This window comes from Sapajus apella, unplaced genomic scaffold (assembly GCF_009761245.1).
Source record: "Sapajus apella isolate SASKATOON/1434 unplaced genomic scaffold, GSC_monkey_1.0 scaffold10, whole genome shotgun sequence".
Lineage (NCBI taxonomy): Eukaryota > Metazoa > Chordata > Mammalia > Primates > Cebidae > Sapajus > Sapajus apella.
Genome location: NW_022436950.1, coordinates 16,963,040 through 16,990,498, shown reverse-complemented (window position 1 = coordinate 16,990,498; position 27,459 = coordinate 16,963,040). Strand labels below are relative to the sequence as shown.

At 41.2% G+C, this 27,459-nt stretch overlaps 2 protein-coding genes across 4 annotated transcripts in view; one reads left to right on the top strand and one right to left on the bottom strand.

The window, feature by feature from the left end:
* The window catches only part of FARSB (phenylalanyl-tRNA synthetase subunit beta), a 76,878-nt gene extending 64,593 nt beyond the window's left edge, over positions 1 to 12,285 (bottom strand). Inside the window, exons 1-3 of one of the 2 annotated variants that reach the window (XM_032278036.1) lie at positions 11,947 to 12,285; positions 4,735 to 4,790; positions 1,396 to 1,550 (exon numbers count right to left, since the gene is read on the bottom strand). In XM_032278036.1, coding sequence (XP_032133927.1) covers positions 1,396 to 1,550; positions 4,735 to 4,790; positions 11,947 to 12,004 — 269 coding nt within the window. In that variant the 5' untranslated portion in view covers positions 12,005 to 12,285. The remainder of the gene's footprint in view (positions 1 to 1,395; positions 1,551 to 4,734; positions 4,791 to 11,946) is intronic. The other variant, XM_032278037.1, reaches the window with a different exon arrangement.
* A 40-nt stretch (positions 12,286 to 12,325) lies between these two features.
* Positions 12,326 to 27,459, top strand: part of MOGAT1 (monoacylglycerol O-acyltransferase 1) — a 48,221-nt gene continuing 33,087 nt past the window's right edge. The window contains exon 1 of one of the 2 annotated variants that reach the window (XM_032278040.1): positions 12,326 to 12,522. Coding sequence is in view for 1 of the 2 variants with exons in the window: in XM_032278038.1 (XP_032133929.1) it covers positions 21,514 to 21,607 (94 nt within the window). In the remaining variant the exon portion in view is untranslated. Of the gene's footprint in view, positions 12,523 to 21,387; positions 21,608 to 27,459 lie in introns of those variants that run through there. The other variant, XM_032278038.1, reaches the window with a different exon arrangement.

Genomic DNA, 27,459 nt, shown 5'->3' with positions numbered 1-27,459 from the left:
AAAAAAAAAAAAAAAAAAAAAAAAAAAAAAAAATTTCAATGTGCTTACAATCAACTGGGGAGTTTGTTAAACCACAGATTCTGACTTAATAGGTGCTGGGTGGCAACTAAGACTGCAGTTCTAGTTAGTTCTCAGGTGATTCAGATGCCGCTGATCCATGGACTCATTTTAAGTGGAAAAGGTTTTATGCTGCTTTCCTAATTGGGTCTGACCATAAAAATCACAAGGTGACTGTTAAAAATACAGATTCTCATTGGGCAGGTTTGGGAAACGACCTCTTAGGAGTTATCCTTGATCCTAAAATAAAGCATCTGTTGTCCTGCAGGAAACCAACTGGGTCAACTCCACATTTTAACCATCTTTAACCTAATGTCTAATTACCATCATTTCACCAATAACCATCACTCACCTAAAGCCACACAATTTCAGAATCTAACCCATCAGTTAGAACTCATTATTTTGCAGCTGACCAGGTAACACAGAAGTAATCAAAACCAATTAATTTTGATAGCTGTTTTTTTTTTTTTTTACTTTATATATTCATTACCCTCTCTTTTTTTTTGGAGGTGGAATCTCCCTCTGTTGCCCAGGCTGGAGTGCAGTGACGCAAGTCTCAACTCACTGCAACCTCCATCTCCCAGGTTCAAGCAATTCTCATGCCTCAGGCTCCTGATTAGCTGGGACTACAGGTACATGCCACTATGCCTGGCTAACTTCTATTTTTAGTAGAGGCAGGGTTTCACCATGCTGGCCAGGCTGGTCTTGAACTCCTGACCTCAAATGATCAACCAGCCTCAGCCTCCCGAAGTGCTGGGATTACGGGCTTGAGCCACCACGTCCAGCCCCTCTATCTTTATTAAACGAGAAGCTGGAAGGGGCCTTATAAATCTGCTTCATTACAGATTAGGAAATTGAAACGAGAGAGTCCAACTAACTTGCTCGATATCACGGAGCTGTCATAACATCTTTGGTTTTCCAGTTAGGGGCTTCACTCCTGAGCTTCCTCAGAGCTCATCAATTAAGGGGATTGCTATCTCTCCTTTTCCTCTCAGCCTTTTTAACACATCAAGTGAACTACGCATTCCAATTAGATCACTGATCTAATTTATTGAGAAATCACACAAACATGCTAAAGAATTTTTTAAGAAGCCGTAAAAGCATTAACCACTTAAAATACGCTCCCAAAAAATGGATAGCTATGTCTCAAATTTTCACGGAAATTTTCAAATGGCTACAAGCTACATGAATCTTATCCTCAAGTCAACCCTCTATTGAGAGCTAAAGCTGTGTGCCTGTACAAGCTTTTTCCTAGAAATGTAAACGTGGCTGCTGATAATGACAAGGAAAAAAAGAAAATCCAACTTAGCAAAGTCTTTAAGGAACACATTTCCTTACCTTTCTTTGAAGACCTGAAGTCCTCGAACCAATCCCTCCAGACATAGGAGATCATATCTATTGGCAGGGACGTCAATTTTGTAAAGAACAACATCAGAGGCTCCCGCTGCCTTTACACTACCTTGTTCTTTACTTATTATTTCCTTCTCGGACGTCTAAAACAAGCCAAAAAGTAATGATAAAATTAAATAAACTCTTTTTAAAAGTAAAAGTTGTCAGCCCTATAAAGCAGTAACTACATTATACGTATTTTCTGCAACAAGAACACGGGATTATTATATCCATGACAAAAACAACATGAAAATATTAAGTGTTATAATCATAGAAGTCAGAAAAATACTTCAAGTTTAACTGAGTTCGGATACCTGGCATCCTCAGTCACCCCAGAACAGCACAAATCCATCTAAACAAGGGTCAGCAAGCAATGGCTCCCTGGCCAAATCATACCTGATACTTGTTTTTGTAAATAAAGATTTACTGGAACACAGGCAGATCCATTCATTGCTACTTATAAACTGCAACAGCTGAGTTGTAACAGAGACTACAGAATCTACAAAGCCTAAAATATTTACTATCTGGCCTTTTACAGAAAAGCTTTTCCCATCTCAACCTAAAAGAAAATGAAAACACCACCAAGACCATAAAGTAACAACAACAAAAGTGTCAAAGGGGGAAAAGAAATATAATTCACTAAGTAAAAGAAACACAACTTCTCACTCGATGACTCTAAAACCTAAATCCTGTGGGCACCCAAGTACACATGAGAATGTCAGGGACAATGTAAAAACAGAAGACATTCAGAGACAATCAGAAACTGGTGAAAATTAGAAGGGATAATAGGTACAATGGGAAGCAAACTAGTGATGGTAAAGGGATACTGCAGCAGAATGAAGGCAACCAAGAGGGAGGTGACAGAAGAACCACCACCAGAATCATGTTTAAGGCAGAGGCAGAGTCCAGAATATCTCAACCACTACACTATAGCAGAGTAACAGATTTTCCTAAACATAACCACTGCAGAAAAGTTACATTCGATCACTTACGTTTACTAAAGTAGGGAACTGTAAATATATTTCAGAAACTTTCATTCAAAATGCTTAAGAGCTGTATTCCAATTGTAAATGTTACCCTTTAATTATCTGGAAACTCCACTTAACCGGAATTTCTACTATTTCCACCAACAACAACCTGCTAAAAATGGATTTCTATCAAAATATGTAATGATTTTTGTTTTACATGATGCCCTCCCACTGCCATAAGATAAGTAGGTCAAATTCTTGCCCAAATTAATAATTACATCCACATTTGCACAGTGTGCAGAGAAATTCACTTCTGGCCACTGAGTATTATGTGCCAAAGTCCCACCCGAGGAACCACAGGACTCTATGCAATGCTGGGCTGTGCACGGTGCTGCTGGGCTCCAGAAAACATCTACCTTGGGCATCTCAAACTCAGGAGACAAATTTTTAATATTAGGGAAAATGGAAAAGAAGAGAATGAAGAGGAGGAGAAGGAGAAAGAGGGAGAAAAGAGAAGGGGATGGAGAAAGGCAAAAAAAAGAGGAGGAAGAATTTGAGTTTAAACAACGTTCAATCAATGAGGTCAATAAAATTACTGTTTTTAGTGAAGAAAGCTGAGTCACCTCACGGGAGATGGCAGATCTCAGGAGGGACCTAAACACAGGGAAGATAATATAATAACCAGAGCAAAAAAGGCATCTGCATTCATTTTTCAGCAGTATCCCCTTATTCAGAGGAGATATGTATCAAGCTCCCCAGCGGATGCCTGAAACCTGGCACAGGTTAAACCTTAAGTATGGACTAAACCTTAAATATGCCTTGTTTCTTCCTATACATACATACCTGTGAAAAAGTTTCATTTATAAATTAGGCACAGTGAGAGATTTGTTAATAATAAAATAGAACAATTATAATAATATACTATAATAAGAGTTATATGAATGTAGTCTCTGTCTCAGAATTTCTTATTGTGCTATATTCACCTATTTTCAAACCACAGTTTGCTGCAGGTAACTAAAACTGTGGAAACAAAAATACTGTGGATAAGGAGAAACTACTGTTAAAAAAAAAAAAAAAAAGAATCTAATTCCTTTGCAAAAAAAAGACACAGAAGCTTATATCTTCCTTCAGTTTCAGCGTCTCAACTCATACAATGATCATATGTAAAGACTGAGTTTGTCAGTGCTACCTGACAAAAATCTTACAGAAATCAAAACCCACATAAATTTCAGAGCCAGGAAAAAAAAAAAAAAAAAAACCGTAAAGATCATATAATCCAAACCCCTGATTTCACAAATGAAAAGGAGGCCCAGAGAGACTAGTCTGGACTTTAAGATCCAGACAGGCAAAGTAACTGTCTTTGTTACAAAGCTAGTAAATGTTAGAACTAGAATTCAAATTATCTAATATCCAGTCCAGTACTCTTAGATATCACATAACCTCAAATATAATTCTGAGGTGTAGCAAAATTACTAATAGCAACTTACAAACTACAGAAATCTCAGCCAATTTCTCAAGTATACAAATATTAATTAGCATCAAGATGATCTTTCCGTAACATTAGTAAGGCAGCAGGAAAAATAAGGTAAGACAATGTACAGTTTTTTAGCCTGAAGATTTTTTAACTTCACACCTAAGATAGCGTTGCGAAAACACTGAACAGGTGAAGAAACAGAAGACTTAGGACAAAAAAAATACTAACTACCAGAAAAGTATTGTTTAAAGTATAATGTCTTTAATAGATAATTATCAACAATATTAAAATGTATAGCCCAGACTTGATTTTTTAAAAATATTTTAATCACTATACCATCAAAAGTCAAAGAAAATGTTTCATCATTTTTATAAGCTCGTCTTCAAAAATTATGAGCTCGTTTTACAAGATCAATGAATATAGTAATGTATTAATATTGGTTAAAGAGGAACAGAGGAAGGAGGGGGCGCTGGAGGTGAAGGAGACAGTGCATCTCTGGTTGAAGCAACATTTCTACTGCCTCTTGGTCCCTTTCTGTGATGAATTTGCCAAAGGAGGGGGCTTACTTTCATACTGGAGTTATCTAACATATTCTATCCATTTCCACAGCATGAGCCTGATAACATAGTGATTATAGACAGAATAAGGCATGAAATCCTTTTGAGATTTTAGTCAAGGCAACAAACAGAACTAGAGCTTAGCCCTCAGAACAAAGAAATCATCATGGCCCACAAATTTTACCATCTTAGTCTAACTATAAGGTAACAAAGATGAAATATAGTAGACCCCTGAAAAATAAGCTTATGCACACAATCATTGAAAAATAGACAAATATCCAATACATACAATTTCATCAAGTTCCAGACCAAATTCAAAGCATAGTTCATCAAATTCTTCGTTAGCTAGGAAAATAAAAAAGGAGATGGTTAATTTTACTCTGCTCAGCATAAGTGACAACCACATACAAACTGCATTTTCCTCTTATTATTTCTAATTCCCTTACACCAACCATACCACTAAATACCAGGTATCACATAACATCATTTAAAAACAAACAGGCCGGGAGCAGTGGCTGACATGTGCGGTGGCTCACGCCTGTAATCCCAGCACCTTGGGAGGCCAAGGTGGGTGGAGTTTGAAACCAGCTTGGCCAACACGGTGAAACCTCATCTCTACTAAAAATACAAAATTAGCCAGGCCTGGTGGTACATGCCTGTAATCCCAGCTACTTGGAAGGCTGAGGCAGGAGAATTGCTTGAACCTAGGAGGCGGAGGTTGGAATAAGCTGAGATCATGCCATTGCACTCCAGCCTGGGCAACAAAAGTGAAACTCCGGCCCAGTGAATAAATAAATTAAATAAATAAATAAAAGCTGGGCGATAAAAAAAGAAAAAACTATTAAAGGCTTAATTAATCTACACTAATATCGACTGTAGTTTAGGTTACCTGCACTGGGAAGTTTGCAAGTATATAGAAAAAAAAAAAAAAACTGTTAAGGAGAGATCAGATACAAAGTAGGCTCCAAATCACAGACCCCCCCACAACAAAATGTCACATAAGACCTATCATGTAAAATTCTCTGAGGCGGCCTGACACTTTTAGCTTTGAAGCCAAGCCAATCAGAGTTTGAATTCTATCCCACTTATTAGATCTGAGAGTTTGGCAACTTATGTAAACTTTCTTGGTATCTCGTGTAAACATTATAGATGCTTCATCTATAAGAGGGTATTTCACAGCCATTTATGGCATGGTACTATTGGAAAGATTTAAATGATAATGCATAAAATGGACCTGGCATAGGACCCTAAGACACAGTGAGTCTATAATAATTAAGTTTATTAGCAATTAATAAGTTATCTTCCTTATTTTAATATTGTATTCTACCATTTAGCATTTTCAGGGTTCTCACATTACCAAAAATTGAACACAAAACATCATTAGCAGCATATTCTAGTGAAAACTGGTCTTAATATTTCTGATTCAGACAGTAAATTTCAATTCAATTTAACAACTACATACTGAATACTCACCTATTCCAGGTACTATACTAGGTACCGGGGTTACAAAGATAAATAAAACACAATTCCTGCCTTAACTGCTTCCTTATCTAGTAAAGAAGCCAGATAAGTAAATAAACATGACTGTGTTAAGTACAAGGTAGAGGGCTGGCGCAAAAGAAGTGATCAGTTCCACTTACGGTCAGCTAAACCTCCACAGAAAGGATGAGTTCATTAGGTAGAGATTGTGGGGAGTGAAACAGCATGGCAAACTTGGAAACTCTTAAGTAGTTCAACATGGATGAAACCTAAAGTTTAAGTTTGGAGAAGATATGATGGAACAAGGACAAAGAGGTCAACTAACAGTTTGCCCTCTGTCTTACCAGCAGGTAATGGAGAATTAAACTGAAGGGATTTTTCAGCTAGGCAAAAACATGATTAGATCTGCATTTTAAAGACTGCTCACAGAATGGAGGATGGATTAGAGCAGGGAGTCTACTGCAATAGTACAGATGAGATATAGTGAAGGCTTCATTTAAAGTAGCAGCAGCAAGAATAAGGAACAAGGGGTTAATATGAAAAACGTTAAAGAGGTGGAATGCGTAAGGCTCACTGGCCGAATGATGGGAAGTAGGAATAGGGAGTTTGTAGAAGGAGTCTAGGATGACTCCCATATCTCTGGTTTGGAGGAAAGAGTAGGTGGGGGTATCATTAACTAGAGCAAATTATAACAGGTACCCAGCCTCCAAGATGATCCCTGCCTCCTGGTATCCATGCTCTTGTGTGAACTGAGGTCTGCAGCAATCACATGAGTGAGTTTGGAAGCAGAATCTCCAGCCCAGCCAAGCCTTGAGATGACAGCAACCACGGCTGATAGCTAGACTGCAACATGGTGAGACCCAAAGCCAGAACCATCCACCTAAGCCACTCCCCAATTCCTGTCTCTCAAAAATTTTGTGAAATAATAAAGGCATGTTGTTTTACACTCCTAAGTATTGGGATAATTTGTTATATAGCAACAAACTACAAATACTTCAGATTAACTTGTTATATAGCAATAGATTACTAATACAGACTTTAGTCCCTGGATGTGGGGCGCTGCCATAACAAAAATGAAAAACATGGGAATGGTTTTGGAACCAAGCAGTGGGCTTTGAGGAGTGTAAATGAAAACCTAAAGGGCCTTAAAAACGTTGTTAAAAGAGGCCTCATAGTCTTTGATAAGGATACAAGTGAGGACATGGAGGAAAGTGAGGTAATGTTATCAGAAAGTGGAAGAAGAGGAATCCTGGTTAAATAGAGGCAGAAAGTTTAGCAACACCATTCCCTACAGTTATGTGGACTGTGAAAAAATCAATGGGGCAATGTAACTAAGAAGATTTCCAACCAGTGTTCAAAATGCCACCTGGGTTTTTCTTGGGCTTATGTGAAAAAAGAGATAAGCTAAAAGAAAGGCTATTAAACAAAAAGGAGCCAGGATGTTGAGGATTTTAAAAACTCTCATCTTCTCCAGATGTGAAAGTTATTAAGAAATAACTTCTGAGCAAATACCAAATCCAAGGCACTGCCAGGAAAACATGGTCCAAAGATAAAAATCAAGGATATGACTGTAAAATCTTAAGACTCAGAAAGATCAAAGGCACTAATCGTTCAAACAAAGGGTTGCTATAAAGAATTATAAAGAATGTGCCTCACAAATCCAATTAATCACACAATACAGCTTAATTAAGAGCACTGTTATCAGCAGAAACTCCATATATTTCAGAGATGTGTAGGTGGTGTGGCTTTTGACTAATAAAATGGAAGCCAGTAAAGTGCACCAAAGACCCGCAAAATTTTTAGAAGAAATACATATGTAGAAGCATTGCCAGCTAGAATTGAAAGGGACAGACATAGGATAAAATTAAGTCTTTGAACACTTAAAATTCTATTAGCAGTAAGTAGACTGAGAAAACTAACCAGCTGTAAAGCACATGCTTTCTAGAGATCACTCCGAGGGGTGGAACCAAGAGCCTACAGGGCAGGGCAGACAGCCATGGAGAATTATCCCAGGCCTTCAGACCTAATCAAGAACATCCAACATTTGCCACTTGACTTCAGAATTGCCATGGACCAGTGACTTCTTTGTGTCTCCTATTTCCGCCCTTTTGAAAACGAAGGTCTACAGTAGTTATCCTATGCCCATCCCACCACTGTATATTAGGTACACGTGAGGCAGATAACTGGTCTCTCAAGCCTCTTGGGCCAAGAGTGACTTGTGCTAAAGAAGCGATACTGAAGGAACTACACTCAAGGAGCCACATCCACATCTGGTCCTGATTGAGATGATGAGATTCTAGATTTTGAGCTGCTGCTATAATGGGATGGCACTTCTGAGGGCCTTGGGAGGGGGTGAGTATATTTTGCATACGAGAGGAACCTGAATCAGTGGAGGTTAGAGGGGGAATGGCGGCAGTCAGCCTCCAAGATGGCCTCCAATAATACGGGCCTCCTGGTATTCACACCCTTGTATAATTCCCTTCCATATTGTGCTAGGATTGGTCTATGACCAAGAGAATATGAGAAGGGCTAGTATATCGCTTCTGAGCTGTTACTGAAAACAGGCGTCTATCTTGAGCACTCTTTCTTACTTAACTACTCTCTCAGACCTCTCCATCTGGGGCAAACAAGCTAACATATTCTAAGTAGTCCTATAGAGAAAATAAGGTGGAAAGAACTAAAGCCTCTGGCCAAAAATCACCAAGGAACTGAGGCTTGCCAACAACCACTTGAATGAACCTGAAAGCAGTTTCTGCAGACCCAGTTAGGCCTTGAGATGACTACGGATTCTGGCAAACACTTCAACCTCAATCTAGTAACAGATCCAGAGGAAAAAACCACCCAGCTAAGTCAATCCTCCATTCCTGACCCTCAGAAACTATATAACAAATGATAGTAGCTTTAAGATGATAAATTTGGGGATAATGTAGTATGCAGTAATAAATAAGTGGTACAGAGCTATTAAAATATGCTGAATCCTAATTATGTTTTATTCCTTTCAGCTGTATTTCACGGGTTTAGAGACAAAGAAAAATCAACAATAAAATCGTGATTAGTAATTTCCTCCAACAAAATGACACATCAAGTAACCATGCCTTAAGGGTGTGTGTGATATGCACAGAAGGCTCTGATTACTGCCAGTCATTACACAGCCAGAACAGGACTATAATTGAGGAGCTGTGATAATAAATCAGTTAACAAGAAACGGAGCTGCAAGAGGAAACCACCTGCACATAAAGTCCATTGAAAAGGTAGACTAAGGAGACAAAACTGCTCCAAAGGAGTCAGACAAGCAAAATAACCAAAATGGCTAAAGGCTTGAAAGAGATGTACACTTGCTAAGCAAAGAGGTGGTGAAAAGGAAGGTGAGGACTGGTAGAAACAATGGAATTTCACTTAGAAAGCAACTTTTGGAGGGACTAAACAGAGAATGTGGATTTAAAAAGTGTGATTGAGACCTTATCTGAAAAAAAGAGGAAGACTAAAAAAAAAAAAAAAGGGTAAGAAACAAGATGTATCCATATTACTTGGAAACCACGTTTTGCTGAACATGCTTTTCCAGTTCTGACCTCAACCCAGTTAAGTTTCAAGAAAGAACACAGTACATGTAAACTAATGAGAAGTATGGTTTCTGATCTCCGTAAAGTACATCTCAATAAATAATGTCAATCTTTCTGATTTTTTTTTTTTTTGAAACAGGGTCCACTTTATGGCCCAGGCTGGAGTGCAGTGGCTTGATCACTGCTCACTACAGCCTTGACCTCCTGGGTGACCTCCTAGCTTCAAGTGATTCTCTGACCACAGCCTCCTGAGTAGCTGGGATTACAGGTAAACACCACCACACCCAGCTATTTTTGTGGAGACAGGGTTTTGCCACGTTGCCCAGTCTGGTCTCCAACTCGCGGGCTCAAGCAATCTGCCCACTTCGTCCTCCCAAAGTGCTGGGATTACAAGCATGAGCCATGAGCCATGTACCTGGCCCTTTAAAGACTGAGTAGCTAACAAACACATATTTGTGAAAAACTCAATCTTAACTGATCACTAACAATATTAAAAAGAAAAAGGGAAGAGGACAGGATATGTTAAAACATCAAATGATAGTAAATATGTTATAAATCTTACCATTTTTAAGAACTTGGATTATTTCTTACTTTCCTAAAAATGGAGACTGGGATGGGAACTAATTATAGATGTTTTGAACAAATATTTACCACCTACCATCCTATGCAATTCAGGTATAGAGATTGAGCATTCTTAATCCAAAAATCTGAAATCCAACTTGCTCCAAAACCCAAAACCTTTAAGTGCAGATAGGATGCCACAAGTGGAAAAGTCCACACCTGACTCCATGTGACTTGTCAAAATACAGTCAAAACTTTGTTTCATACAAAAAAAAAAAATTATTTAAAGTATTCCATAAAATTAACTTCAGGCTATGTATATGATATTTTGGGTCCCACCCCCAAAATATCTTATTATAATTATGCAAATATCCCAAAATCCAAAATCCAAGACGCTTCTGGTCTCAAGCATTTTGGATAAGGGATTATCAACCTGTACCACATCCCATTAGTGAGAATATGGTTTAGAAGGGCAGTTAAGAAATATAAATATTAAATAAAGCAATTAGGGAAATAGAGCCAAGTACAAAGGGTAAGAGTAATGCAATACCCTTGTATTTCCTTTACTTTCAGGGATTTATGGCAAAATTTGCAGAGAATGTCACATTAAGAATAGGTACTACCTAAAAGTACACACTTAGGAAAGATTTTTAAACAGCTTTAGGCCAGGCACAGTGGTTCACACCTGTAATCCTAGCACTTTGGGACGCCGAGGCAGGTGGATCACCTGAGGTCAGGAGTTCGAGACCAGTCTGGCCAACATGGTGAAACCTTGTCTCTACTAAAAATACAAAAAAATAGCCAGGAACGGTGGCAAGTGCCTGTAATCCCAGCTACTTGGGAGGCTGAGGCAAGAGAATCGCTTGAACCCGGGAGGTGGAGGTTGCAGTGAGTGGAGATCATGCCACTGCATTCCAGCCTGGGCAACAAGAGTGAAACTCTGTCTCAAAGATAAAATAAGCAAACAAAAAAGCCTTTCTTTTCACGGTAACAGGAATATATTCTAGGAAGTGGTGGCTGTCATTAAACCGATCAGGCCTTTGTTATCACTCTGAACCCTAAAAACAAAAAAACAGTCTTTATAAAAAGCTAAAAATTATGGGTTGAGGCAGCTGCTACAGCTGTGTGGTAACTGATAACTGCACTTATTATCTCCCTCCTTTTTTCCAATGGGTGTGTGTTTTAGAACTGAGTAAGAGATGAAATGTAGAATGAAGTCTACGCCCATCGAATACTCCTCATTCAGGTCTCAAATCAAATGTTACCACCCTATCTAAGGTTGTTCTTGGCACAACACCTTTTCTTTCCTTGATGGCATTTAACATTATCCGAAATCATTTTATTAATGTGCTGGTTAATTGTCTGCCTCCATCAGACAGAACGTGGACCTGATGTGCCATGTGCACAGCTCTAGTCCTAAGCTCTTAGAACAGTGCCTGACACATAACAGGGGCTCAGGAAACATTAATACAACGAAGACAGATGGAATGTCATTCTCCACTCTGCTGCACAAACCTCTCCTCCTACCCCTGAGTTCCCACAGCGCTCTTACTGCACTGAACTGGCTACGCTTGCGATGCAGCCCCGGGTTTCCTTCCTCTTCTATTCCCTGGCTTGGATGTCGGTGTCAAGTACGCTGTAGGCACTCGATGGCAGATCACTGAATGAATGACACGGCGGGCCAGGCACACGCACGTGATGCAATGGCACCGCTGCAATGCCGGTTCCGAGGCTACCACAGCTCAGCCGGACAGCCACCATCATCATCCCTCCCGTGTAAAGCCTGGCCGCCCGGGGCCAAAGCCTTCAGGAAGGCATGAATGTCGCCACAATGCCCTTTCGGAGGGAGGCCCAGCCTCCGAGAAGAGGAGTAGGGCCCAATGTACAGGGACGGCACTCACTGTAGGTGCGGCCCAGGGCTTGGAAGAGCAGATCACGCTTCACGCTGACAGTCGGCATGGCGAGTCAAACTCACTGCGCCTGCGCAGCGAGCTGGCCCGGGCTTCCCCAGTGAAGAGTGTAGGACCCGGCTTTCTTATGGGAGCTGTCTTGAATATCGCCATTCTGCCGCCAACAGTTCCTTTTCTCTTTTTAATCTAAATAACACTCATCTAGCCATTATCTAGTTGAATAAATTTATTTATGAGGGACTAATAGCTTAAAAGCTTGTAGGAGAGATATAATCGGATAGAACTGGCTAGGATTCGTCAGGCATTATAATGGACTGACGCCGAAGTCCCAGATGCTTCCAGCACGCTAAGGGCAAGAGACGCCCAACAGATGGGCGGGGCGTGAGAGGGGCGTGTCCGGTAGACGACTGGGGCCGTCACCTGGGAAATCTTGCCTGGAGGCGGTGGAAATGCGAGTGAAGGAATTTAAGGTTCCTGCGGAGAAAGGTTTGCAGATCCTGGCGGCGGGACAGGGGCTGTTAACAGACCTCAGCTTTTGCTTCATTCTTTAATCTCTCCTATTCTCGTGTAAGTGATATACCTGTGCTTTGTTTGAACCTTGCCGCAGCTCTATAAGGGAGGTGTTGTTAGAGATTACAGGAATGAGCCACCATGCCCAGCTGTATATTTGAGGTTTTAACATTAGGAATACTTGGTATATTACCTTTTCTTTTTGTAAATATATACTTTAATATTAAAAAATGAGCAAAGAAAGTGAGCACCAATGAAATACAACAAACAAAAAGGGAAGGGAATATAAATTAAAACAACAATGAAAGTTATGGGTATTTTCTCCAGGGAGACTGGCAGGCATTAAAGAAACCAATTGTACCAACCCTGTATTAGCAAAAATTTAGGAAGTAGGCACTTCAACTCCTGTTGAGAATGTAAGTAGCAGTTTGACAATACGAATCAACATTTTAAACATTTTTTCTCTTTATCCTGTAATTCTACTTTTATGATTATTCTAAGGAAACAATGAAACAAGTCTTCCTCTCTTTGTAATGTAGAAAATTTCGAAACAACCTAAACATCCAACAATATGAGCTTGATTAAATAGCATATGATACCTTTATGCAATAAAATACTATGCAAGCATTAAAAATGATATTAGCTATCTACATTTTTAACATGATAAAAAGTTCACAACAAATCAACTTTATGATATGAAAGTGCAGTTACTAAACAATATATTTTATTTTATTTTAGAAATAAGGTCTCACTCTTTCACCCAAGCTGAAGTGCAGTGGCATGATCATAGCTCACGGCAGCCTTGATCTCCTGGGCTCCAGCAATTCTACCACCTCCGTCTGAGACCACAGGCACACACCACCACACTTGGCAATTTTTTTTTTTTACTTTTCATAGAGACAGAGTCTCATTAAATTGCCCAGGCTGAACAATATACTTTAAATGACCAATTTTTTGTTTTAAAAATGCATGTATGGCTGGGCGCAGTGGCTCATGCCTGTAATCTTAGCAATCTGGGAGGCTGAGGTGTGTGGATCACTTGAGATCAGGAGTTTGAAACCAACCTGGCCAACATAGTGAAAACCTGTCTCTACTAAAAATATTTTTAAAATTAGTCAGGTGTGGTGGTGGGCGCCTGTAATCCTAGCTACTCAGGAGACTGAGGCATGAGAATCACTTGAACCCGGGAGGTGAAGGTTGCAGTGAGTGGAGATCGTGCCATTGTACTCTAGCCTGGGTAACAAGAGCAAGCCTCCCTCTGAATATTGAAAAAAAGCTTGTATGTATATGAGTGTGAACAAAAATAAAATGGCTACCATGATATACAACAGAATGTTAACAGTCACTCTTCTTGGGTGGTGTGATTTTTTAAATTGTATCTTTTATTTTACAGAATTGTAACTAGCAAGTATTATTTTATTATGAGGGGAAAAAAGGCTATTATAAAACACAATCGTGCTCACCTCTTTTCCCTGACTAATCAGACATTGGTAGATTGTCCAGCTCTCTCATTATTACCTGGAATCAGAGCCTGCACAGGTGGATTGTTTTTGCCTGTAAAACGTATAATCAGCTTAGAGGAAATTTCTGAAATTATTGTGTCACTTTCCTGTAATGCTTGTGGGTTGGCTAGTAATTGCGAAAGCAATGCCGTCAGGTCTGAAGTTCTTCTGACACAGATCCTAAATTGGGGTTCGAGGTAAGATGACATTTTAAACTGAAGCCACAGATAGCTTAAAGGGGCATGCTGATATCATGTAGTGCTTTCCTCTCCAAAAGCGAACATTCTCTGCTTGCAGCCTCAGCTTCTTCATTCACAAAACGGAGATCATATTCCGCCTGAGGGTTGTCAGGATAAAGTATGTGGAGACAATTTGAAACCCTCAAAGTGCTATTTGATTAGTAGATGTTTATTTGCAGGTAATTACCCAGTATATTTACCCAAGTGATCTGAGACTAGGACTTCTTTTTGGCATGAAGCTTTGTAAAACTTGAGATGCTGTCTCCCAGAGGGTGAGACAGGGCTTTCAATACGGGTAATAGATGATAGAATTTACTATAGCTGGCCTTGCCTTTACTTGCTGTATATCCAAAACTGGCTCTGTTTTATCCAAAATCTTATATGACTTTCTTGTAAATTTCCTTGGGCAATCGTAGATTACCCTGAAACTTTTAGGACATGACCAAAGTCCATCTATCTTTTTGGGTTTCTTTTGCTAGATTCATCTAGAATCAAGAAGGGGCGCAAGCAAGACCTCACAAGAATCAGTTTAATCAGCACTACGGAGTTTGCCGAAACAATGGTCATTTTAAACTGGATTTTAAAACTAAACCCATTAGACCATTTTATAGTATTGACCATTCCCTCATTCTTGAAATTCTCCTTCCTTAGTTTTCCTGACTCCAGGCTCCTGATTGGCTCCTTGGATTTTTCTACTGCCACTGTGTGAGAGGCAATACAACATAGTATTGAGTTCTATCCGTCACAGATTTAAATCCTGGATCTGCTGTTCACTGAGACCTTGGACCAGTGAGAGAATCCCGATCAGCCTCAGTTCCTCATCTGTAATGCAAAGATATAATAATGATACCTACCCTGTAGGTAGGCCATGGGATGGTTGTGAGAATTTTAAGAGATGGTTCGTGTTAGGGTTTGGCCTATCGTGAGCACTGAATAAATATTAGCTCTCTCATGCCCTCCTGTACCTCCTACACTGCATTTTCCCTTCCTTCTGTGTGGGGTGCTCTCCAGAATTACATGCTTAGAGAGCTTCTCCTGGAGTGAGGTCCATAGCCTCCACTACCACCTAAACATAGATGGCTCCCTTCCTATCTTCAGCCTTTATCTCTCTTCTGTACATATTTCTTACCAGCTTCTGAACATCTGCACCTGGCTGTCCAACATGCTAGCATCTCATACTCAACAGGTCAAAAACTGAAGTTTCCCCTAAGACCCATTTTTTCCCATGTCCCCCTTTCCTTTTCAATGTCACCACCATCCACCGAATTATCCAAATGAGAAATACTGAAGTCAACTCCTCCTCACTCATTTCTCCCTTCTGATTGGTTTTGATTACAGAAACTTGGCGGCATCTGCCCAGAATTTTCTTTCTGTGCCATAAGGGTAAACGTGAGAGCCACCATAATACAGCAATGGGACTCTGTATCTCATTTGAATGAATTGATACAGAAGTAGACACCTGATGCCAGCTGGATTTTGGACTTGGGACCATAGGGAACTTAATTCCATTTGATTTAATAGTGGAAGCTGTAAGGTACTAGTGTGGGGCCAATCGTGGCCATGTTTCCCACCCGATGGAGAAAACTAGTCTCCAGTGAGGTAAAATGACTCCCACAGCAAGAGAGAAGACAGAGGAGAGAGAGGATCTAGACACATTGAAGTGCCTAGTTGTTCTTGAGACCCACGTGTCTCTTTCTTCCTCCTGAAACTTGACTGTTCAACAACAAAATAAGTTCAGAATTATTAAAGCTTAGAGTGTGAGCGTTGGAAGGCTGTAGCTGAGACTCAAGAGGTGAGATGTAGATGACCTATGTAATGCAGAATCCACAGCGATATTAAAGAGTTTGGACTTTATCTTGACAGCAATTGTGAAGAAATTCAAAGATTTTAAATGATCTTTGAAAAGTAATTGAAAAGATTACATTGGGTGTGTTGTGGAAAGCGGATAAGGAGTGGTGGTTTGGAGGGTAAAACTCATGGCAAGAAGATCAGTTAGGAGGTTGCAATAATGCAGGGGAGAAATGAGAGCAGTCAGGACTGGGGAAATGGCATATGTTGAAGCAAAACAAAACAACCAATAATAATAGACCAGTGGAATCAACAAGTCAAATACCAAGTACCCATAAACAACAAGAAAGATACAAACGTGTTCAAGCCCATCCACTGGATAGGACTGTCTTCATCCATTGAGGCCACTATAACAAAACATCCTATGATGTTTTGTTTGTAAGACTGGGTGGCTTATAAACCACTGAAATGTATTTCTCACAGCTTTAGACACTGGGAAGTTCAAGATCAGGGTGCCAGCATAGTCGGGTTCTGGTAAGGGCCCTCTTTTGAGTTGTAACAGCTGACTTCTCACTGGATCCTCATATGGCAGAAGGAACAAAAGAGCTCCCTTTGACATCTTTTATAAGGGCACTAAGTCCATTCATGAAGGAGGAGCCATCATGATATATTCACTTCCCAAAGGCCACATCTCTTAATACCATTATCTTGGTGGTTAGGATTTCAACGTGTAAATTTGGGGGAGGAGGATGGCGGGAAAACAAACATGCAGACCATAGCCTGGATCTTCTTGGAAACTGGAACTAAATAATGGAACCTGCTTTGTCATGTCCCCAGGGGCACTGCTGTTGGAGTTGCGACTGCCTGTTTCGTAAGATGGCCTTGAACTCAGGACAGTTGCAGTAAACCTTCCTAGTGTCGTTCTTGTTCCTACCTTGTGTGGGCTGCTGGATCCCCAAGTAGTGTCCCAGGGCAAATGCACGTGAAGGTGTGGGTGAGGATCATGGGAAGAGAAAGGACATTTAATACATACTAGTGATTATCCTTATAATTTCTAAGAGTAATCAGTCATAGTGTTATAACAAATTAAAAGAACAATTAAGGGCCAGGCATGGTCGCTCACGCCTGTAATCCTAGCGCCTGCCTAGCAATCCACCTAGGCAGGTAGACTGCCTGAGCTCAGGAGTTTGAGACCAGCCTGGGCAACATGGTGAAACCCTGTCTCTACTAAACATACAAAACATTAGTCGGGCATGGTGGTGCGCACCTGTAGTCCCAGCTAGTCAGGAGGCTGACACATGAGAATCACTTGAACCCGGGAGGCAGAGGCTGCAGTGAGCCAAGACTGCACCACCGCACTCTAGCCAGGGCAGCAGAGCAAGACTCTATCTCAAAAAACAAACAAAAGAGCAATTAGGAAAGTGTATATTTTGTAGAGAAAACATCACATATTAACATAACTTAACTAATGGAGAGATAACACTTGAACTTCTATAAATGGAGCTTTCAAAGGAAAATGTGAAAGGAAGGCAGTTGGGAAGGTACATAGGATCTGAGACCTTGTGTGTACCTGTAGCTTTAAGAAAATAGGGAGGAAAGGAAACCTTGGACTGTAATGAGGGGGCTACAAAGCCTCATCATCTCAGGCAAGGTTCCTGCAACTTCGCCCAGAACAAACATACCCAAGCCTTGTCAGATTGATCAAATAGTTGAGAAGACAATAAGAACGCAGAGGGACCACAGCAAATTTCTTTTTTTTTTTTTTTTTTTTTTTTTTTTTTTTTTTTTTTTTTGAGACAGAGTTTCGCTCTTGTTACCCAGGCTGGAGTGCAATGGCGCGATCTCGGCTCACCGCAACCTCCGCCTCCTGGGTTCAGGCAATTCTCCTGCCTCAGCCTCCTGAGTAGCTGGGATTACAGGCACGCGCCACCATGCCCAGCTGATTTTTTGTATTTTTAGTAGAGACGGGGTTTCACCATGTTGACCAGGATGGTCTCGATCTCTTGACCTTGTGATCCACCCGCCTCGGCCTCCCAAAGTGCTGGGATTACAGGCTTGAGCCACCGCGCCCGGCCTAAATTTCTTAAACTTTATTCAAAAGAGCCTTGAAAATAGAACTTGAAGAACATTCCATTGAAACTACCATAGTGATGGCCTTCTATCTGACTTTAACCAGAGCTGGTTGCTCTCAGTGGTGTGTGTGGGGGGAGTGGGGTGGGGTGTGGGTGATTACTTACGTTTATGATTAATCATCTTATGAAAATCAGAACCATGACCTTTGCCCTAAACTATCCCCTCTAAGGAGTCGAGTCAGAATACCAGCAGAGTACTATATCCTTTTTAACTTAACAATGAGAATGCTTTTACTTAAGTTACAGTAAAACCTCATTATTATAGAAACAGTTTGTCACCTTCCTACTAGTAGAAGTTATAGTAAAGTACACAGGAAGAAATAAATAAAACAAGGAAATAATTTCTTATTTCTCATTTCCAAGAGTAGCCTTTCACAATTGTTGAGGCAATCTGGCCTGTGACTTTATTTCTTCATCAGAGTTGAGAAATATAAAGAGGAACCATACCTATCAGTGAAATCCCAGATTTTCTAAGGGTCTGTGTTGGTTTTTTTCCCCAGGACTTGAAACAGCCATGGTGATTGATACATTTTTGTTGAATTATTGTAAACATATATATAAATATATTATTCACTTATATTTAGCCAATTCCAGGCCCACAGGAACAACACCGACACTTATGCCAAATGTATTTTTCTTCAGTCATTTGCTAAAATATTTGTTGACCAAATGGGTAGCTAAACCTTAACCCAAATGACAAGCTCAGTCATCACTCTTCTACATACCGTTCAATGACTTGTTCCTCTGGTGTGACAGCACTCTTTCTTCCTTATATTATTTGAGAAGCAGCATAGTATGCCAGTTAGGCTCTGGAAATCTTAGGCTAATATAGAAGAATTGTTTTGAATAGCTTGATGAATTAAAACTTTCCCGCTGTGTCAATCCAGTGATCTCACGTTAGTAACGTGGCACACAATATGTAAACAAGTAAATACATGTTGAATGTCAAAAGGATGAGTAAATGATTTAATTGTTGATTAAAATGGTGATGGACTGTTGCATTGACTGAGTGCTGGTGAGTCCACGCTTTGCTTCGGTAGGTTGTGATGGCTGTGATGAGATATGACAGTTCTTTTCTATCAGCTAAGTGCTCTGGGAAAGTGACAAACACATTACTAAGCACAGCAAACGCCAAGTGGTCAGGATCAGGAGTTCGGGGTGTTTTGCTCTTCTTTACCCATAGATTAGGAATCCAGTTAATGAAATACTCCTACCATTTATATCTCCCATGCATATCTCAAGTCTATTTCTATTTTCCCAAGCGTCAACCATCCTCTACAATCATCCTACAATAGTCCCCTCAGGGGATATGCCTACTTCCGCTCTTGCTACCTCCAATCTGTTCTAAATAGGTGGCTATTATGCTGTATCAGGCTACGTGTTTCCTTCAGGGCACTGTCACAAAGTTGATTGTCTACATAGGTAGGCATTTTCTGTTTGTCTCACTAGACTGTGAGCCCCAGCAGGACAGGGATCTTTCTTAGTCACCATTGTAGCTCATCTCCACTCTCACCTATTGCCTAATCCATAGAAAGCTATTCACAAGTAGTCAATAAATAAATGTGCATAAATTCCCAAAGGCACAGTGACCTGATCTTAATTCACTTTTGTGTCACTGGTACCAAGGACAATGCCTAATGCAATGCAGGCACTCTATAGAGGTGTATCCCATGTTGGGTTCAGTTGACGAGGGGATGGATGACTCGCCTCTCCAGGTTTTACAGAAAGCTGCATTTGAATCTTCTCCCTTCCGCCATTTACCAGCTGTGTGACTTTAAGCCCTGATTTCCTTAGCTGCAAAATCGAAGCAAATGCTTATTTTGTAGGGTTTTTGATAAAATACCTGTGAGGGCTCTGCAGAGTGTCTGACATAGTGTGTGTTCGTCGTGGTCCACCTAGCACTGGGGCAAGGTTCAAGGAAGAAATCTACAAGGAAAGAAGAAAGTGACTCTTCAGAAGAGGGAAAAACCCAAACAGGTTTTGCGTACAAAAAGTCACAAAAAACTCCCCTAAGTGGCCCTTGTTTTAATCAAATCTCTGTATTAATATGCTGAAGAAAGGGGCATCGCATGGGGAAGAAGGAAGGGTCAACTCTGTTGCCCTGTTCCAAGACCTCTCGAGCAATGACTTGACAGCTACTCATCATTTTGAGTTTTTCAACTATGTGGTAATTAATATTTATAAATAAAGTGCAGTGGTTGCTCCCAATGACTAGGCATCATTTAGAATCTGTCCATCCATTTATCCATTTAGCACATCATAATTGAAACTCTTCAGTGTCTTGTATTGTTCTTGGGGTACAAACCTGGACCCTAAACACAGTCTGCAAGGGTCTGGCCCTTACCCCTCATTTTTGCTTGATGTTACCCCAATCTCACCCTTGTTCCCCAAGCTCCCACTGTTTAAGCTCTTCTTTAAGTTCAGCCACAGGACCTTTGCACATGTGCTTCCCTTTGCCTGGATGACTCCTGGGTTAACTGAATTCCGCCACAGCTCAAGTAACGGCACTTCTTCAAACACTTCCCTGACCATGCAGCAGCCTTAGCTCTCAAGTCTTCTAGTCGTCCACAGTAGAGTCTTGTAATTACACACCAAATTGTTTAGTCGTTTTGCTTATGTTTTCTCCCTGTACTCTGAGAACAAGACAATGAATAGCTTGGTTATCCGATGGTGCCCCGCATGTGGCAAGTGCTCAATAAATGTGAGTTGAATGAATGAATGGATGAAAGGTTCCCAAAGCTCCTGAAGGGATCTGACAACCCAAGAGTGAGGAAGCCAGGTTCCTTCCCAGTCCTCGGGGAAATCAGGGGTGGCGGGGGACACAGATCAATAAGCTAAGAAACAAGTCTCTCTAGTTGGTGCGCGATTCCTCAAACCAACCCTCCCCCAGCCACGGAGGGTTCAGAGGAAGGGGTGGGTTTAAGGGCGGATGCTAAAGGCAAGTGCTGGGTGATCGATCAGCTGAACAATGGTCAGATCCTGGTGGAGATCCCAGATCCTCAGCCAGGCGGCCGGAGCCCGCGCTGCCCGGCTCGGGCCGGCCGCCAGCTGACTCCTCTCGCCATCCCTTGTGTCCCACGCGGCGCTCTTTCGCCAGCGCCCGGGCGCGCCAGCCAATGCGCCCGGGCCGCGGCAGCTGCTCCCGGGCCAGGGCGCTCTGGGCCAGCTCTGGCGCCGGGCGCACGTGATTGGCGGCCCCCAGCCCCAGCCCGGCGTGCCCTCCCACCCGGGGCGAAGTCCAGTCCCCGCCCGCTGCCTGGGCTCTGCCCCCTCCTCTCCGCCCCGCCGGTGCGCGGGGCCCGGATCCTGCCGAGCACTTTCCGCTGGCGCCGCAGAGCAACTGGGTGCAGGCAGCCGTGGTTGGCGCGGTCCTCGCCCAGCCGAGCCATGAAGGTCGAGTTTGCGCCGCTCAACATCCCGCTGGCGCGGCGGCTGCAGACGGCGGCGGTGCTGCAATGGGTCCTGTCCTTCCTGCTGCTGGGTAAGGACCCCGCGTCCCGGGCCGCGACGCCTGGGCTCCGTCTCCTCCCTCGGGACGGTCGCGATTCCAGGACCTGCATAGAACCTTCCAACCCTCGTTCCCCTGTCGGCCAGAAAGGGCAGGTCAAAGAGGGCATTTGGAACTAACGTGGGCTCCGGTTTCTTTCCTCAGGAGAACCTCATCGCGAACGACTGTTTAACCCACTTTATTTTCACCTGTGCTATTTTTTTTTTTAATTGAAGTGCACCTTGTCTACAATAAAAGGTGCAGTTGTACGGATACAGCTCGATGACTTTTGTCAACTGTATCCACCGAAATGTAACCATGACCCCACCAAGCGCTTGAGCTCTTGAGTCCTCAAAAGTTGGCAAACTTGTTTCTGGAACTGTTGATTCATAGATGGAAAAGTAATGTCTCCGTAGTTAAAACCTGATTCCTTCCTCATGACGGAAAGCAGTGTTCGCTTTTCCGTTTTGTAGATGTCCTCGATGCAGAGAAGCACCTTTCTGTAAAGAAGGCTGCACCGCTCATTGCGTTTCGTTGGGCGGTTTCTCTCTGGAAATAATTTGACCCAGGAGCGTGTGTGTTTCGGTTGGTTCCCAAGTTGAGCCCATGTAACATACAAGAGCCGAATCATTAGATGGGGCAAAGGTGTTTACCTTGATGGTTTGGGTTTTTTCCTTCATATTTGTTCTCCTCTTGAAGTAAATCGAGGTGATGTGGGAGGAGAGAGGAATTTGGGGGAGACCCTTCTTTGGAAACATAAACTCTTCTGAAAACTAAGATAATGTATATGATGTAAGATCATGTATTGTACAGCGTTGGGTGGTAATAATAGTAATAAACCAGTTGCCTGGGAGAGTTTTACACTTTATTTATTTATTTATTTTTATTTATTTTTTTGACAAAACTCATGACTACTTTTGTGCCAGAGTTTTACACTTTTAAAACTGCTTTCACATTTTGGAAGTCTGGATCAGTGGTTCTCAACCCTAGCTCTACTTGAGAATCGCCAGAGAAGCTTCTAAAAAATGCAGATGCCCAGGCTCCATCCCTAGAATAAGTCATTTGTTTCAGAATAAAGCCTGTGCACCTTCCCGCCCCGCCCCCCCCCCCCGCCCTTTTTCCTTTTTAAGAATTCTCTGACCGGGCACAGTGGCTCACACCTGTAATCCCAGTATTTTTCGAGGCCGAGGCAGGCAGATCATGAGTTCAGGAGTTTGAGACCAGCCTGACCAACATGGTGAAACCCTGTCCCTACTAAAAATACAAAAATTAGCCAGTGTGGTGGCGCACGCCTGTAATCTCAGCTACTCAGGAGGCTGAGGCAGGAGAGTCGCTTGAACCCAGGAGGTGGAGGTTGCAGTGAGCAGAGATCGTGCCACTGCACTCCACCCTGGGGCAATAGAGTGAGACTCCATCTTAAAAAAAAACCCCAAAAAACAAACAAACAAAAAACCTCTCCAAGTGACTCTCCTGTGCTGCTAGGTAGAGTTTACCAAAAAAAAAAGTAAGTCAAAATGTTAACTCATTAAGTCCTCACAGGCCACACTGAGGCAAGGTTGATAACATTACACCCCTTTTTGATCTGGATCAAAGCACCATGGAGATAACAACATACAACCTTATCCAGCGCCTGGTATGTGCTAGGTGCTGTTCTAAGCAACATCCACGATCAACTATGCAATCTTTACAGCACCCCTATGAGGTAAAGACTATCCTGCACTCATGGTACAGATGAGGGAACTAAGAGGTGAAGTAAATTGCACAAGGTGATGCAGCTAGCAGTACGTGATACAGCTAGTTGCAAACCCAAGTATTCTGCTCCCAAGTCTCTGCTTTAACCACTAAACTGCTCTCTTTAATGGCCTGAACGTGGAGCCCGACTTCCTAACTGATCATCCAACACATCTCTGATAGCCACTGTCGTTTTCTTTCATGGACCTTATCATTGCTTGTATCTGTGTATAACTGCGTTGATTTGACAGAGTTCTATATGGCTGTCCTCATCTACACGCTCAGTGAGGGAACATCCAGTATGTGTCTGGCCTGTGGAAGATATACACAAATACTTGAGATATATACAAATACTTGTTGAATGGCTCTTTCTGGTCTGTGACCCAGAAGAGAAGATATTCATCCCCCAGCTGCCTGGAGTATTAACTCATGGAATCCTCACAGCAACTGGGTGAGGGAGGGACCACCCCTTACCCTCATTTTACCAAGGAAGGAAAAGGAGGTAAAAGTAAATTGCTCAAGGTCATATGGCTCAGCAGTGGCATGTGAGTAGATTGGTGACAAGGACATAGCAGGTGCTCAATGACCTGTGTCTAATTTGAATCAAACTACAGTGGCTCTAGATCCAATTCACTTCAATATTTTTGTTTCACACATTTGACGTTTGAGTTAGCTGGAGCATATGATTATGTATTATCATATATCTTGGAAATTATTTTGTGGAAAGTTTCAAACATATGGAAAGTAGAGAGAAGAGTATGAATTCCCATATACCCAGTACCTAGGTTTATAATTATTTAATAATTTGCCATATCTATTTTATCCATTATTTTGCAAAAATATTTTAAAACAAATCAAATTTTTTTGTATAGGTTTTTTTTTATTTTTAATTTTTAGGTTCAGGGGTACATGTGCAGGTTTGCTATATAGGTAAATTGTGCATCATGGGGATTATACAGATTATTTCATCACGTAAATAATTGGCATAGTTCCCAATAGGTAACTTTTCCTCACCCTCCTCCACCCTCCACCCTCAAAGGAGGCCACAGTGTCTGTTGTTTCCTTTGTGTCTGTGTGAACTCACACATTATGATATTTTAATACTAAATAGTTTGCATATTTTAAAAATAAGTATTTTGTGTGTAACCATAGTACCCTTGTCATACCTACCATAGTTTACAAACATTGCTTAAAATCATGTAAACCAAGTTCAAGTGTCCTAAATTCTAAATCATCTAAACCAAGTTCAAGTGTCCTAAATTCTGCCAAAACTATGCTTTTTTTTTTCCTTTTCCTTTTATTCTTTTTGGTAGAGATGGGGTCTCCGTATATTGCCCTGGCTGGTCTTGAACTCCCAGGATCAAGTGATCCTCCTGCCTCAGCCTCCCAGAGTGTTGGTATTCCAGGAGTGAGCCACTGCGTCCAGACAAAAAACACTTTTACTGGCAATTTGTTGGAACCCAGATCCAAATAAAAGCCTCATGTTCTATTCGGTGTTTATTTCTTTCGTGTTTATGTCTTTTGTGTAGAACAGTGCCTCCCATTTGTTTTCTTGTCTATGAAGCCTTGAAGAAGGCATGACATGGGTCCTGCAGAATGTCTCACTTTGTGAGTTTGCTTCTTTGTAGAGTTACCTTGTTCCTCTATCCCCTGTATTTGTTTTGAAAAGATGGAAGTTAGAGTTAAATGCTTGATTAGATTTAGATGAAACCTCTTGGGCAAGACTTCTTTCTAGGGGTTGCTGTGCACTTCACATCACATCACATCAGGACGCACACAGTGTCTGCTTGTCCCAAAAAGAAAGTAATATGAGATAAAATGACTGCCATGCTGCAGACGTTCCTCATTGACAATTGACCTTTCATCTAGTGATTTCAGTCATGATCCTTGCCCCAATTGTTTTATTTGAACCTGCAAAATGGTAATTTTCTTGTTCTATCATTTAATCTTCATTTATTAGCTAGAATTTTCACAGTTAAAAATTTTGTCTTATCATGTAGCATCATTTGACTACCCTATAATTCAATTCTTACAGGAAAGAAAGGATAAATGCTACCTTTTTTCCATTTAATTATCAAGTTTCAAGTAAGGAGTTGATATAACTGTTACTCCCAGTGGTGACAAGAGATGTTTTATTAACGATTAATGAGAGATGTTTTTATTTAAGATCTCTAAATCAGAATCCCAGAATGCATTTTTCTTGCCACCACCAGGAAGGTGAGTTTAAGCTATTAGTACTTGAAATATATTTTAAAATAATAAAATGTTTCATTTAGTAATAAAATCAAACAGTTTCTTTGAGATACATGTTAAGTACCAGTCACCCAACCTTAATATTAAAAAAAACTGAAATATTTCTTACTAGCTTGTACTAAGCTACCAATTGAAAAGTAGAAAAATGAAAAAGAAAGAGACATTTTTTGGCTATCTTCTACCTACAATCCCATGGAAAGGATTGTTATATTTATTTTTTTAGATGAGAAAACTGAAGCTTAAGAAGTTTTTTGCCCAAGGTTATATGTGATAACTGGTGGAACCCCGATCTTTTACTGAATGGGTTTATTTGCTTATATGTTTGTTTGTTTTTGAGATGGTGTCTTGTTCTATTGCCCAGGCTGGAGTGCAGTGGCATGATCTTGGCTCACTGAAACCTCTACCTCCCAGGTTTAAGTGATTCTCCTGCCTCAGCCTCCCGAATAGCTGGGACTACAGGCGGGTGCCACCACGCCCAGCTAATTTTTTGTATTCTTTAGTAGAAACAGGGTTTCACTGTGTTAGCCAGGTTGGTCTCGATCTCCTGACCTCGTGATCTGCTCACTTCGGCCTCCCAAAGTGTTAGGATTACAGGCATGAGCCACTGTGCCTGGCTATTCACTTATTTATTTAAGCAGCCTTGTTAAGGTATAATTGACATGCAATAAACTGCACATATTTAAAGTTTACAATTTGGTAAGAAACCATCACCACAATTAAGATAGTGAGCATAGCTGTCATACTCAAAGATTTCTCATACTCCTTCTCTGCCCCACCTCACCCCTTTTCCCAAGCAACCACTGATAGGCTTTCTTTTCTTTTCTTTTCTTTTCCTTCCTTCCTTCCTTCCTTCCTTTCCTCCTTCCTTCCTTCCTTCCTTCCTTCCTTCCTTCCTTCCTTCCTTCCCTCCCTCCCTCCCTCCCTCCCTCCCTTCCTTCCTTTATTCTCCCTATGTTGACTAGGCTGGTCTTGAACCCCTGGGCTCAAGGAATCCTCCCACCTTGGCCTCTCAAAGTGCTGGGATTACAGGTGTGAGCCACACTGTGCCCGATCTGATCTGCTGTCCCCACAGATTAGTGTGCATTTTCTAGAGTTTTGTATACATGGAATCACATCCTATATACTTTGTTTTTGTCTGGCTTCTTTCACTCAGCATAATTATTTTGAGACTGTTTCTTGTATATATCAATAGTTCATTGCTTTTTGTTTTTAAGCAGCATTCTCTTGAATGAATATATTGTAATTCATCCAATCATCTATTGATGAATATTTGGCTCATAGCTATTATTAATAATACTACCATGAACTTTCACTTACCTATCTTTGTATGAACATATACTTTCTTTATTCATAGGTAAACCTAAGAATGTAATGACTTGATTATATGACAGTTGCAGATTTAACTTTTCCAGAAACCACCGAAGTTTCTTCCAAAGTATTATACCATTTTACATTCCCACTGGCAGGGCATGAAAGTTCTAATTGCTCCATGTCCTTACCATCACTTGTTTTATTTATATATATAAATATATATATATATATATATATATATATATATATATATTGAGACAGAGTCTCACTCTGTTGCCCAAGTTGGAATGCAGTGGTGCAATCTCAACTCACTGCAACCTCTGCCTCCCAGGTTAAAGCAATTCTCCTGCGTCAGCCTCCTGAGTAGCTGGGATTACAGGTGCCTGCCACCACACCCAGCTAACTTTTGTATTGTTAGTAAAGATGGGGTTTCACTACGTTGGTCAGGGTGGTTTTGAACTCCTGACCTTGTGATCCGCCCGCCTCAGCCTCCCAAAGTGCTAGGATTACAGGCATGAGTCACTGTGGCCAGCCAATGTAGTCTTTTTAAT